Source organism: Hipposideros armiger, unplaced genomic scaffold, assembly GCF_001890085.2.
Source record: "Hipposideros armiger isolate ML-2016 unplaced genomic scaffold, ASM189008v1 scaffold_448, whole genome shotgun sequence".
In the NCBI taxonomy this organism is placed as follows: Eukaryota; Metazoa; Chordata; class Mammalia; order Chiroptera; family Hipposideridae; genus Hipposideros; species Hipposideros armiger.
The window spans coordinates 807,045-819,574 of NW_017731798.1; the positions used below are offsets into that span (position 1 = coordinate 807,045).

The 12,530-nt window shown below is 38.2% G+C and overlaps 1 protein-coding gene across 7 annotated transcripts in view; it reads right to left on the bottom strand.

Annotated features, from left to right (window-relative positions):
• Positions 1–4,592: 4,592 nt before the first annotated feature.
• Positions 4,593–12,530, bottom strand: part of CBLB (Cbl proto-oncogene B) — a 225,392-nt gene continuing 217,454 nt past the window's right edge. For all 7 annotated transcript variants that reach the window (XM_019665713.1, XM_019665709.1, XM_019665707.1 and 4 more), the window contains one exon: positions 4,593–8,359. In XM_019665713.1, coding sequence (XP_019521258.1) covers positions 8,100–8,359 — 260 coding nt within the window. In that variant the 3' untranslated portion in view covers positions 4,593–8,099. The remainder of the gene's footprint in view (positions 8,360–12,530) is intronic.

The following is a 12,530-nucleotide window of genomic DNA, read 5'->3' on the forward strand; positions in this document are numbered from 1 at the left end:
GGCCTTGCTGCTCAGAGCTCGCGCTCCCAAGACAACTCTTAACCAAGAAGCCACTTGGTCAGCCCATCATTGAGATATTTTTCTTTCTGATATTTTCTTACTTTTAGTTTTGGCTTTTTCTTTTCCACTTAAAGAAATTCCTTTAAAATTTATTGTAATACTGGTTTAGTTGTGATGAACTCCTTTAGTTTTTGCTTGCCTGGGAGACTCTTGATGTCCCCCTCAATTCTGAATGGTAATCTTGCTGGTAACCTAACCTAATGACATTAGTGAGTAAGCATATCTATCTAGAGCATTCTTTGTTGTAGGTTTTCCCTTTTATCACTGAATACTCATATATTGTACCATTCCTTTCTGCCCTAGAAAGGTTCTGTTGAAAAATCAGTTGACAATTTTATGGGGGCTCCCTTGTACGTAACTAGCTGCTGTTCTCCTGCTACTTTTAAGATTCTCTCTCTGTCTTTAACTTTTAGCATTTTAATTATGTTGTGTCTTGGTATGGGCCTGTTTGAGTTTATCTTGTTTCAGACTCTGTGCTTCCTAGACTTTGAGTCTATTTCCTTTGCCAGAATAGGGATGCTTTCAGTTATTATTTCTTCAAATAGGCTTTCTAGCCCTTTCTCTCTCTCTCTCTTGTCCTTTTGGGACCCCTCTGTTGCATACGTTGGTACTCTTGATGTTATCCCAGAGGTCCTTCAAACATCCTCATTTAAAAAAAACTATTATATATTTTGGTTGTTCTGATTGGGTGATTTCTACTACCTTGGCATCTGTTCTTCTGTATAATCTAATCGGCTATTGATTCCCTCTAGTGGATTTTTAGTTTGTTATTGTATTCTTCAGTTCTGATTTTTTTTTAATATATTATCTGTATCTTTGTTGAAGTTCTTGCTGAGTCATCTAATCTTTTCCTGAGATCGTTAAGCATGTTTATAACCATTGTTCTAAACTCTATCTGATTGATTGCTCATGTCCATTTCATTTAGTTATTTTTCTGGAGTTTTGTCCTGTTCTTTCACTTGGAACATATTTCCTTGTCTCCTAATTTTGGCTATCTTTCTGTATTTGTTTCTCTGTATTAGGTAGATCTGCTGTATCTCCTAGTCTTCAAAGAGTGGCCTTATGTAGAAGGTGTACTGTGGGGCCCAGTAGCACAGTCCGCCCTGTTCACCAGAGCCACAATCTCCATAGGTGACACCTGTGTGGGTTGTATGTACCCTCCTGTTGTAGTTGGGCTGTGATTGCTGTGGACCCATCAGTGGATGTAGTTGACCGTCAGGCTGTCTATGAGGACTGGCCAAGAATACAATGGCTGAGCTGTTGTGGAGAGCTGGTCCCATGGAACAGGAGTTGCTTTAGCAGGGCTCAGGTGCCAGCTAATACCACTATCAGGTGTGTAGGTTGTGGAGCCATTTGGGAGGGGCTCTGGTGCAGGCCAAGGCAAGCTATTGATTGTGCTGGGCCTGGGGTCGTTGGGTGGGAGCTATAATGGAGGCTGAGGCTGTTTGCCTCTTGTGTCAGGCTTGGGCTTCTTATTAGGAGCTTCAATGTGAACTGAGGCCGGTGTCACTGTGGCAGGCTTGGGGCTACTTGGTAGGAGCTAAAATGCAAGCCAAGTGAGCTGAGGCTGACTGCCACTCCAGGAAGCTGAGGGCATCCAGGAGAGACTGAGGTACACTCTGAGTCTGTCTACTGTTTGTGTGGAGGGTCTGGAGTCGCTAGAATTGGTTCTGGCCAGGGTGAGTAAGTTGGGTGGGGTGAGGTCTCAGGAGGACGCTGGGGTGGGGTGAATGGTATTAATGGAGAGCTACAGTTTAATGGCGAGTTACAGATTTTGTGCCTGCTGGCATTGGGCCAGCTAGGTGGGAGAAAAGCTCAATAAAGGAACGGTGGAGCCTACCAGTGTTGTCCCCTGAAAGAGTTCCCACCAATCCTCTCCCCTCCTGCCTCCACCCTAATGTTAGTCAATTTAGTTCTTCACCGTGTGATCCAGGCTCTTCTGGAACTTCTGCCTTGTGCTGGAGCTTGGAGCAAGTCACTTTGTGCACACATCTTTTAAGAACAATAGCTCAATCTCACTGCCCTTCGACTCTCTAGGAAGTAATCCCTGTGTGTTCAAAGCCAGATGTTATCAGGGCTCCCGGGCTGGGGAGCCTGGTGTGGGGCATGGACCTCATGTTCCTCAGGGGGGATCTCTGCAGCAAAGATATCCCTCCCATTTATTCTTCATTCACTACATTGTGGATGTGGGACCAGGTCTTACAACATCTCCGCCCCTCCTGTCCACCTCCATGTGACTTCTTCTTTATATCCCTAGTCATAAGAATTCTGTTCATCTAGACTTCAGGTGGTTCTCAGTGTTTTGTAATTGTCATTTTGATGTATTCATGGGAGGAAGTGAGTTCAGGATTTGCCTATATTGCTTTCATGATCAGAGCTTGCACTCTTTAACTGTTATTACATTGTCATGGGAATCTGTGCATAGTAATCTCTTGAATAGGCATGTTTGTTAATCTCATTATGAAGAATGAAGTATTCTCTTAATTTCTCAAATTACTAAAAAACAGGTTTGAGCTTCACCAAAATACATTTTTAAATCTCACCTTTCCTTTGTGAATCTGATTTTGTTTACTATGAAATGATTTTTGCTCCTCATCCAAACAGTGAACAACAACAAAAAGGCTAAGGCACCTACTATAATGACATTGAGTGGGCTTATATTATCTTCTCATCCCTGTCTGAAGAAAGCAGGATCAGAGAAAACATGCCGTTCCACACAGGTAGCTCGTGGCAGAGCTGAAACCAGGAGTCAGGGCTGTTTCAACTAGTCTCTACTTAAATGTACAACTTTTACTTATTTTAAACATTTTGTGTACTATGTGCTGGGCTCAGTATGAGGAGCTTGGGACACAGGCATAAATCAGGCCTCCTTCCTCTACTAAAGTTCAGTTTAGTTGGGTCCATCTATGGAATGAAGTGTAAAACCACACGTTAAGTATTATGATAGTGGTGCTGTGTGAGACATAAAAGATGCCTTGCTCAACTCAACCTGTGGGACAATATAAGAAATGATCCACAAGCTAGCTGTAAAGAGTCAGAGCTGGCCAGGCTGGAAGAGGGGGAAGTAGTATTCAGAAGGACTAACATGAACAAAGACCTACGCGTAGAGCACAGTTGGCAATTGCAAGCTCAGTAGACGTAAAGAAGGGCTGCGCTGCGAAGTTAAGTCCAAAGAGGAATGCAGACAAGGAATCCCTGCCATAGCAAGACATAATAGGTTTTAGATCAAGGATTCACATTGGATTTGAATTTCAGAAACTTCATTCTGTTTTGCACTAGAGCCACGAAGGTCAGTTGGAGGCTATTTAAAATTCTAGGGAGTCATAATTCAGATCCAAAAGAGGGTGGGGACAGGGATAAAAATAAGCAAAAATAATTACGAATATTGCCCCCGTTTCCCTGGAAAATCAAACAGTTGACAGACAGGAAGAAGAGGCATGCAAATTAAATTCCCCATAGCCTGTTGTCTACTTGTCATTTGACAGGGCCATTCTTCCTGCTAGGCACACCCTCATTCCTGAATATTTCCAGTCATTGCCATGTCTGACTTCAGTTGGTTCTGAATCCTATGGTTCCGAGGATCTGTGAGTAGCTCGCACTGTCCTTCTGATTTAGGCACCAACATCCCCTCTAGTCGCTTCTGTGTTCCTCCGGCATTTGCCTAAGTAACTGCATTATCATGAACTCTGTTCCTAGCTGAAAAGCTTTACCTCTAGTTCTTCCTTAGCAAGAAAAAAATCCTTGCTCCTCTTTTAGGCTGACAAAATAAGGCTGTGTTCAGCCTTATCACTTGTCAAACTTTCCAGAAGGAATGTATCACACCCCACTTTCCTTCCACAGTCCTAGAAAAGGGATGAGGGCTGTTGACAGGATTAAGTGCTTTAATACTAAGTTCCTTGAATATAGCAAGGGCCCAATAAAAGTTAGTTCTTAAACACATACTGTAAGCACATAATTCCATTACAGTGTGATAAATGATGTACAGCATTTATTCTACTAGAATTCCTAATGCGTACCTCCCATTTAGCTGCATGTGCTTTGAGGGTATAATTATTACTCGGCATGGGATTATTTTGCATGTACCAATTACTTTCACAATATTCTGCTATGATTCTAGATATAAAAGTAATTCTTCACATTTTTATCTCCATTGTTCTCTCCCCACTACATACTGGCCAGTAACAAATGATTAGAAAAATCAATTTAGAGAACAGACATGACTGTTGATTAGGAATGATCAATTATATGGTATGTCATCCTTCAGCCTTTCGCAGATATGGTATTTCCTACTTGGAACCTTAATATAACTTTGACTTTTGGTTCTATGACATGGGAGTAGCTTATCTATGCAAATATCTTCAAATGATGTGGTTTTGGTATTTGAGAATTAAATCATCCGGGGTGGGTACTTTGCATTATTTGGTCCAGTTAGCTCTTAAATGTCTTTTGCTTAACATGAAGAACAATTACAACACAGAAATGCTCTGAAAGAAATGTCGTGGTCATTCGAAAGATAAAATACCAACTCTGAATTTAGTTAACATTCATTTTATAAAATACCTTAAAAGAACAGATAAAGTACTTGAGTTTACATAATAACCAGAATTGAAAAAGGATGAATAAAATATAAATTAATTGAACACATAACTATTTTGCCACATTAGACAAGTTTTAAAAAGGCATTTAAAAAAATAAAATAGTAATGGGGAAGAAAACCCTTCACTCTATTGCTGTCTTTTTCTGGAAACTTTTGCTAGAAGCACTTAAAATTCCAGGTGAACAGGCAGTACCTGTATTGTTGAAAACATACTGTAATTTGCTTCCCAAACTGTCAGCTTAAGAGAAATAACCAAAAATTTAACCAGGTTTGATAGTTCAGTGCAAATTAAAGCTTCAAGTTGAAAATCTGAGAGGAACAATGTCCAAACTGTAGAAAATGCTTCTGGAACTGAAAAAGAAAAAATTCACATTATGAAGAAATCTTTGCAAGTGTTCTAGTGTGTGAAATGTTAACAAATGGGCTGTTCGAAGTTGCAATTAGGCTCTATTATTAAGACTATTTGCAATGTGGGCAAGGGGAAATGGATAGGATCATCTTTGTAGAAAGAAGTTCAAGTTAACCATACATGCTGCTCTGATTCAATTCCAGAAAATTTGGCCAGGATTTTATAGACATCAAAGGGGGAAAAACGTTTATGGAGATTAATTTACTTGATAATCATTGAGGATAAGTACTTCTACTCCCAGGACATGTAGGGGGGCGGGGGAGGGGGATGAGAGCAGGTTAATATTGGCCATGATTTAATTATTAGGGATTATATAGCATACTCACTTAAAAAATAATCATATTACCAAGTCTTGAGAAATGAGAGGAATATCTAACTTTTTGGATTACAGTGGAACCAAGTCTGGATCATTTCCAACCATTAATGGGCAGTCACTTTTATAATTAAAAATATTTTGGTTTAATTATCTCCTTAAAATTTTTTTTTTGAGTTTGTTAAGTCATAGGTAATAGGTAGTAGCAATGGGTTTTTCATGACAGTGATTGATAGTTTCCCTCTTCCCCTTCCATTCTGTACAAGTGTTTGATTCATTGTTTTTAATGATAAAACTAATGGTTGCTATTGAGTACAAGATTCAAAGAGACTTTTGGTGGAGGCTAGTAAGTGTTCTTTGCAAAGCAGATTTAAAAACATTTTTTAGGTCTAAATTTTCTATATCGTCATCCATCTTTAACTTTCACTGGAGAATTTTCACACGTTATTTGAAAACTGTTTGAATGAGGCTGTACTGTTTTCTAACATTTGTATTTTACATCATTCCCTAGTCTATTAAGACTGTCATAACGATGTTATCACAATAAAGTGGCAACTTTTGGCTTTTAGACTGTACATGTGATCAGCAAATCATAAAAAAGCCAAAATATACAGTGCTGTTCCAACGTGACATCAGAACCTGATAAAATAAGTGAAAAACCATGATGACATAACATGGAGTTCATAAAGCAACAAAGAATTAGCAAATATAATTTTTAAAAGTATAAAAAAAACAACAATAAAACAAAAACTGCACTCATATACCTAACTCACAGGGAGAACACGTAAGGCAAATTAAAAATTCCCTGCCAGGGACATGAATCAGCTCAGAATCGCCTGAAGAAATTAAAACACAAGCACAAACTATCCAAGGCCTGTGACTCCTCATATCATGATAGCAAAACTGCCAAATAAGGGCATGTGTCGCTTTGCAAAGGAATGCATCAGTTCCCCTCCCACATCAACCTGGCGACTACACAAGTCCTGAACAGCATTACTTTCCATGGGATAAGCTGGCTGTTTGGTCATGTCCTATGAAGTCCTGGAGACAGGCTATCAGATACATCTTTTTATATCACACCGTGTGTAAAGGAAGGGGTGGCAGAAACATGCACAACCCTGCAATTAGTCCATATTTAGAACACCTTCTGTGGGTTCAGACATTTTATACAGACCTGGTTTTGTCTCATTTCTCCACTACTCACTAGGAAAGAAAAAACTGCCTGAAAATTCTGAAGCTTTGGCGGAAACCTTCCAGGTTTTGTTCATCAGAGACTTTTACCATCAAAAGTGCAGATAATTACAAAACGTTACATTGAAATCAGCTTGCGACAGTCTGTGCTTTAAAAATAGCTCTGAGCACATCACAGATGCTCAATAAATATTTGTAGATTTATTAAAAGTATTAACACGGTTTCTGAAGAACCAACCTCCATTTTGCAAAAAAGGCAAAACTATATAAATTTCTTTTACCTGACTAGATGGAGCTATGTGAAGCAATGAGAGAGACTAACAATTAAATAGGAACTGTAATTTGATGGCAGAGAGAAAATTAAGAATTTTGCAAAAAAACAAAAACAAAAAAACATTGCCACAGTAGCGTTAGCACTTAACAGTGCATCAAAGATTTAATGTTTCTGCTGCAATATGAACTGGTTCCTAAGCCTGTTAGGAACCTGTGTAATCACTCAAATAGGAAATGAACTCTATTCTACTTTGGGAGAGGTATGACCATAATTTTATTGGAAAATTATTAATATATTTCAGGGAGACGGCCCTCTTATTCAGTATCCTCAAAGTGATACAGGCACACGGGACCTCATTACATAACTTTAACACGGCGCTGTCATGTGCAAGTGTATGTCTCCCCCATCTGCAGTAGTTGCTTTCTAATATTTTAGGTTTTTACAGTCATGACACCCCTGGGATGACAAAGAATATGGAAGATTAAAGATCCCCAAACTTACACTAAAAAGGGAAGCTCCTCTATATTATATGAAAATCCCTTATAAAAGGCAGTTCACTAACAAAAATGCTTTATACATTCAGATTTCCCCCATCTCTCAACAGCAATGGTTTCCAAAAAAGACTCAGTAGTGAAGGCCACATACTTTTTTTTTTTGCATGAGTTTGATACGTTGAAAATCAGAATCTTTAAAGCATCTTGGAAATGGTAGAAATGGAACTGGACCTGGGTGGTGGGGTGGGGGGTATGATGGGAGAGATAAAAATGAAATGAATGTGATTTAGCTGTTGATGTGGACAGCAAGGGAGTTGGAGGGAGATGTTACAGCAGACCTGACCACTCCACAAAGGGTCCGTCGAGAACACAGTACAGGTATCAAAAAAAAACAAAACAAAAAAACACCCAAAAAACCAAAAACAAAACTCAAAACAAACTGCAACTTCGCCAACTTGTAAACAAGGAAAAGCATTTCACAGATTCAAAGTTCAAGGGAAGTAAACGTCTTTAAATTAGTTTTGTCAGTTCAACCCTGATTTAAAAGTATGGCTAGCAAAAATAAGGAAGCCGCAGCCGTTGACATCCTGAGCAAGCAGCTGTCTTCTGAGAAGCAGCATTTCCAAGCAAGCCTCTTTCTTTCAAGATGCCACGTTAGGAGGAGACACCCTCTCTGCTGAATTCCACCACACTTCTCTCCTTTCCATACTCCTGGAATATTCACTGATTGCTTTACATTTGGGTGTCGACACTCCTGGCTGCTATAGGTTCAGACGTGGGGAGACTGCAGGGGGGAAGGCAAATTCTCGGAGGATGCTACGGGCCACTTCAACGTTATTCTGGGCTATCTCTAAGGCTCTCTTCACCTCTTCGAAGATATAACCCTCTCCCATTAGTTTTGCAATTTTTGCATCAACATCTTCCAACGCCGCCTCAGGCCCATGGGGTTTTCTGTGGTGGATTTCCGGTGCAGTCCTGCGGGGTCGTGGTTTAGGAGGTCTGGCTGGTGCTTGTGAACCATCTGTGATGATTTTAAAGAGACATATCATTTAAATAATGAGCTAAAAACAGAGATAAAAACTAGTATGATCTCATTATTTTATATGAAAACCTATTTTTCATTATCTCTACAAATAAACCTGTTTTACATTTTTATATACTATTGTAGGGTTGATTATATTGTCCTCATTATGAACATTAGAAAACTGAGACAGAATGTATTGGAAATTTGAGAAATTAACACAAATGTATTCCCAATTCCACATATTACTCTTCAAGCCACATGGAATGAGATACAGAAGAAAAACATAAAACCTGTCTGAAAAGAAAGTTTTTCACACTGGTACTACAGCTCAGATGTATTTACCATGGTGGAGGAACGCTCCTGGAAAGTTTCTACTAGCAGAAACTCTGTTACAAGCTCATAGATATTCCTGGCAGAACACTTGCACCAGACCCACGCATGTCACAGCGGAACTGCTCTGAGAAACTCGCTTTGTAGTGTCTCCACCTTTCTGATTTTTCAAGTTAATAATGCTGTAAAGTGATGCCTCACGGATCCCAGGGCGGGGGCCAAACAAAAAGAGTGGATGCTTCGAGTGGACTGTTCGTCAACGGGTTGAACAGACGTGCTTTGGCTCAAATCGTTTATCCAGATTCCAGCACTGGAGGAAGTGTTGCTTGAGAAAAAGCACAGTCAGCAGAAACAAGAGGAGGGGCCAGGTGGGTTCCAGGTCAGTCCCCTGATAACAGTTTCTCAGAGTGAAACCAAACGACATTGGTGCCCATGAATGGAGAGTAATCTTATTAAGAGAGAAGAAAATTAATTACAGACCGCCACCCCCTACACATCACCAGCGCCTGGGCTAGTAACTTGAGAGGGCATTTTTATCATGGATTTCCTTATGTCTATTTTGGTACTTGAATCTTTTAAAAAATCCAGGCTTCTAAAATAAAATGAAAATGATCAAATTTATACCATGAAATATAGTATGGGTTTAAGACTATGTAGACATCAACATTTATTTAATATCTTTCTTAAGATCACAGGCAAATGCCAAATGATAAATCCAAGGACACGCTAAGTAAATGAGGAAGGTGAGGCCAGACCCCAAATGCCTCCTGACTGTCCCCGTCCCGTTCCTCCAGGTCTCTGCCTCCTTGCCGAATTTCCCAACGGTTTCTGGAGATATTGTAAATGGATATTTTCAATAATAATCAAATCTAAATCATAAAAAATTATCTGATGCATTATTTCATGTTTTTCTAAGTATGAAAATTTTCTATGAAAAGCTAACTGGTAAAAAACATCCTTATAGTCACAATTCCAGCAATATCAATATACCACGCATAAAATAAAAGCATCCAGGATGAAAATGCTTTTTTACACCAAATTGGATTATAGTCTTACTTTTATTTATTTTTTTATTTCTTATAGGATAATGCCCAGTTTGGAAAAAAATACTGTGGTAGATAGGGTGTATTAAATTATGCTCATACACAAGAACACATTAATTTCTGATTCTTGTTAAGTCTGTATTCTTTCTTGCATTTGTAACTAAACATCTCAAATTAGTATGGTCTCCTAAATTGAATTTTTTACTGGGTTTTGAGGTTTCATTTATTTTTCTTTTAAGTATTTCCATTATGTCATGCAGAGATGGACAATAAATTATACTTTGTCTCTAATCATTTCCAAAAATCTATTAGAAATTCTAGCAAGCCTTTCCTTAATCAATTCCCACAGGATTAATACATTGAAATCTAATCTGTTCTGATTTAAGTAAGAAAAGTACCTAAACCTAAGTCTTAAATTCCTTGTATTCTGCTGCAAATTTTCTAAGGGATTTCCTAATGTTATTTTGTTTCTGTCCAAAATACTGAGAAGGGCACATAACTGTGAAGCATGTGTGAAAAGCACAGCTATGTATATGTACCACTGACGTGGAAGGATACTCTGGCAGCCAGAGACACAGCAAAGAGTATAGCTATCAATGAAGTCTTAAGGTTTAGAGCCTTTAGATTTAATAAACACATGTATCTTTGATCTTGGCAGATGCCACTAAAAAAGATGGCACCTATTAAAAACCCAAGAAACTTACCTATGAGGCTGCTATACTTAATACTGGCCAAACACAATGGAATGTAGGTGACTAACTTTATTTAAGAGAAAGCGATTCTTTGCTTGGAAAAAAATAAGTAGCACACATAATTTAGGAAACCCAAATACATACACACACATTATGATTGAATCAAAATTCTAGTTAGAGTAGTGAAGGTATCCTTCTCATCCTGGAACTGGTATTTTTTTTTTTTGCACACAACATATATCTGAAATAGCAACTACAGAAAATGATTCAAACAACCTCTAGAAGGAATCATGACAGATTTTGAAGACATTTTTAGATATTTTTAAAAAACCTTGAAGCATAAAAACAAAACCTTCTTGAAGCAAAGATTTATTTTTTCAATAGGTAGATTTCTCCTTTAAATCCAAAATTCATAGATCTCAACTCATTTTAGACTCATTGCCCTAACTCAAAATCTATTTCACCAAAATGATGCTAACATCTCTTCAGAATCTTACAAGTGCTCAGAAGTTGAACTGTATCATGTATTAGAGTCTACATATGGACCTAATGTGGAATCTGTATTGTAACTTTTGCCACCAGTTATACATACATTTCTACTTATTGCTGAATATTTAATTTGGAACATCTTAATTTTTTGCTAGATTGTTTTGGTTAGATGCATCTCAGTTTGGCTACTAAGGTTTTGAGGGACTGTGAGTTAAAAGCAATTTACTTTTAGTATTCTCACTCTCCAAATCTACTTTTTTATTTCCAGTTTTAGAGGTATTCATCCTGTCTCAGGTAGTATACAAATTAATTCATGTAATGTTCAGTGTATGTGCTGAGGAGACCATTAAAAAGAAAGGACAATGAATTCACATTTATAATAATAACCATTATACTCAAAACAGCAATTACTGTAAATTAAGAGGTATGTCAGAGAAGTGTGGAAGAGAAAAGAACATGGAATTTGTTGTTAGTGCCAATTCTATAGAAAGCGTTTAAGCAAGAAATTAACAAGCAAGATGTTAAAAGCTGAATAGTGAAGCTGTTTTAAAGAAAAACAAAAACATTCTCATGCTGATCATTACAGCCAAATAGCTTAAAACCAATCCCGCTTTCTACACGTCTTCCCAAAGCTCATGTCCCTCTTTGTTCTTTTTTCAGTATCTAAAAGTAGGAGACACCACTTCCTTCTTCACTTTAGGATGTGTGGGAAATAGAAAGGGGCAATAAAACAACATGAAATTATCTCATAGTTCCCCAAGTTATCACACTGTAGTTCTGGAGTATAGCGGCATGACTGTGGAGTTTTACCAGCTCTGTGGGAATTGCTGTACCTGACCAAATGTCATCCTTAAAAACACTGGCAGGGCATGCGTTTATTCTAGTACTTTTAAACTCCTATGAGCAATGGCAACGACATCAAAATAAGTACATGTTAATATAAATAGTACATTTTCCTGGAGCACCAGTTTTACTCAAGGGTGTGAGAATGTTAATAATTGTTTAATATTGAAATGAATACAGATATACCAAGGAATATGATGCAAAATTTGCATACATTTTTGAGATTACACAGACTTCGAAGCAATTTCATGCATGTGATTGTCCACTTTTTAGTTAAAGCCTTAGTCCCTGTGTTGTTAACTCTGGTGTGGAGAAAGATTTGAGAAGCGCTATTTTAAGGGTAAATCTTGATTCAATTTTCATTTTCTGAACTTTAAAGAGCAGAGACATAAAGTCCTAGGTAGCACAGGAACTGGCCTGCTGAAAGCACGATTACAAGAATGCTTTTAATGACTACTTTATGTCATGTTTTCTAAACGAGGACACGATCATCCCCAAGGGCAAAAATTGGTCTGTGTGGGACAAAAAAGATCTTAGATGCTACCAGGGTTTGTGGCTCTCCTAAGAGCCACAGAGATATGTAGTGTATGTGTGGTATTAAACTTTCATTGTTGCAGGGGGGCAGGATTGAATAGGGGAAACAAAATCTAAAAATACCCTTAGTTGGACTATGATTAAAAAAAAAAAAAAGAAAGAAAGGTGAGACACACTGCTTGCTGTCTGTCTACATCTCCAGAGTGAATGCTGCTTCCACTGCAGTGGCTACCAACT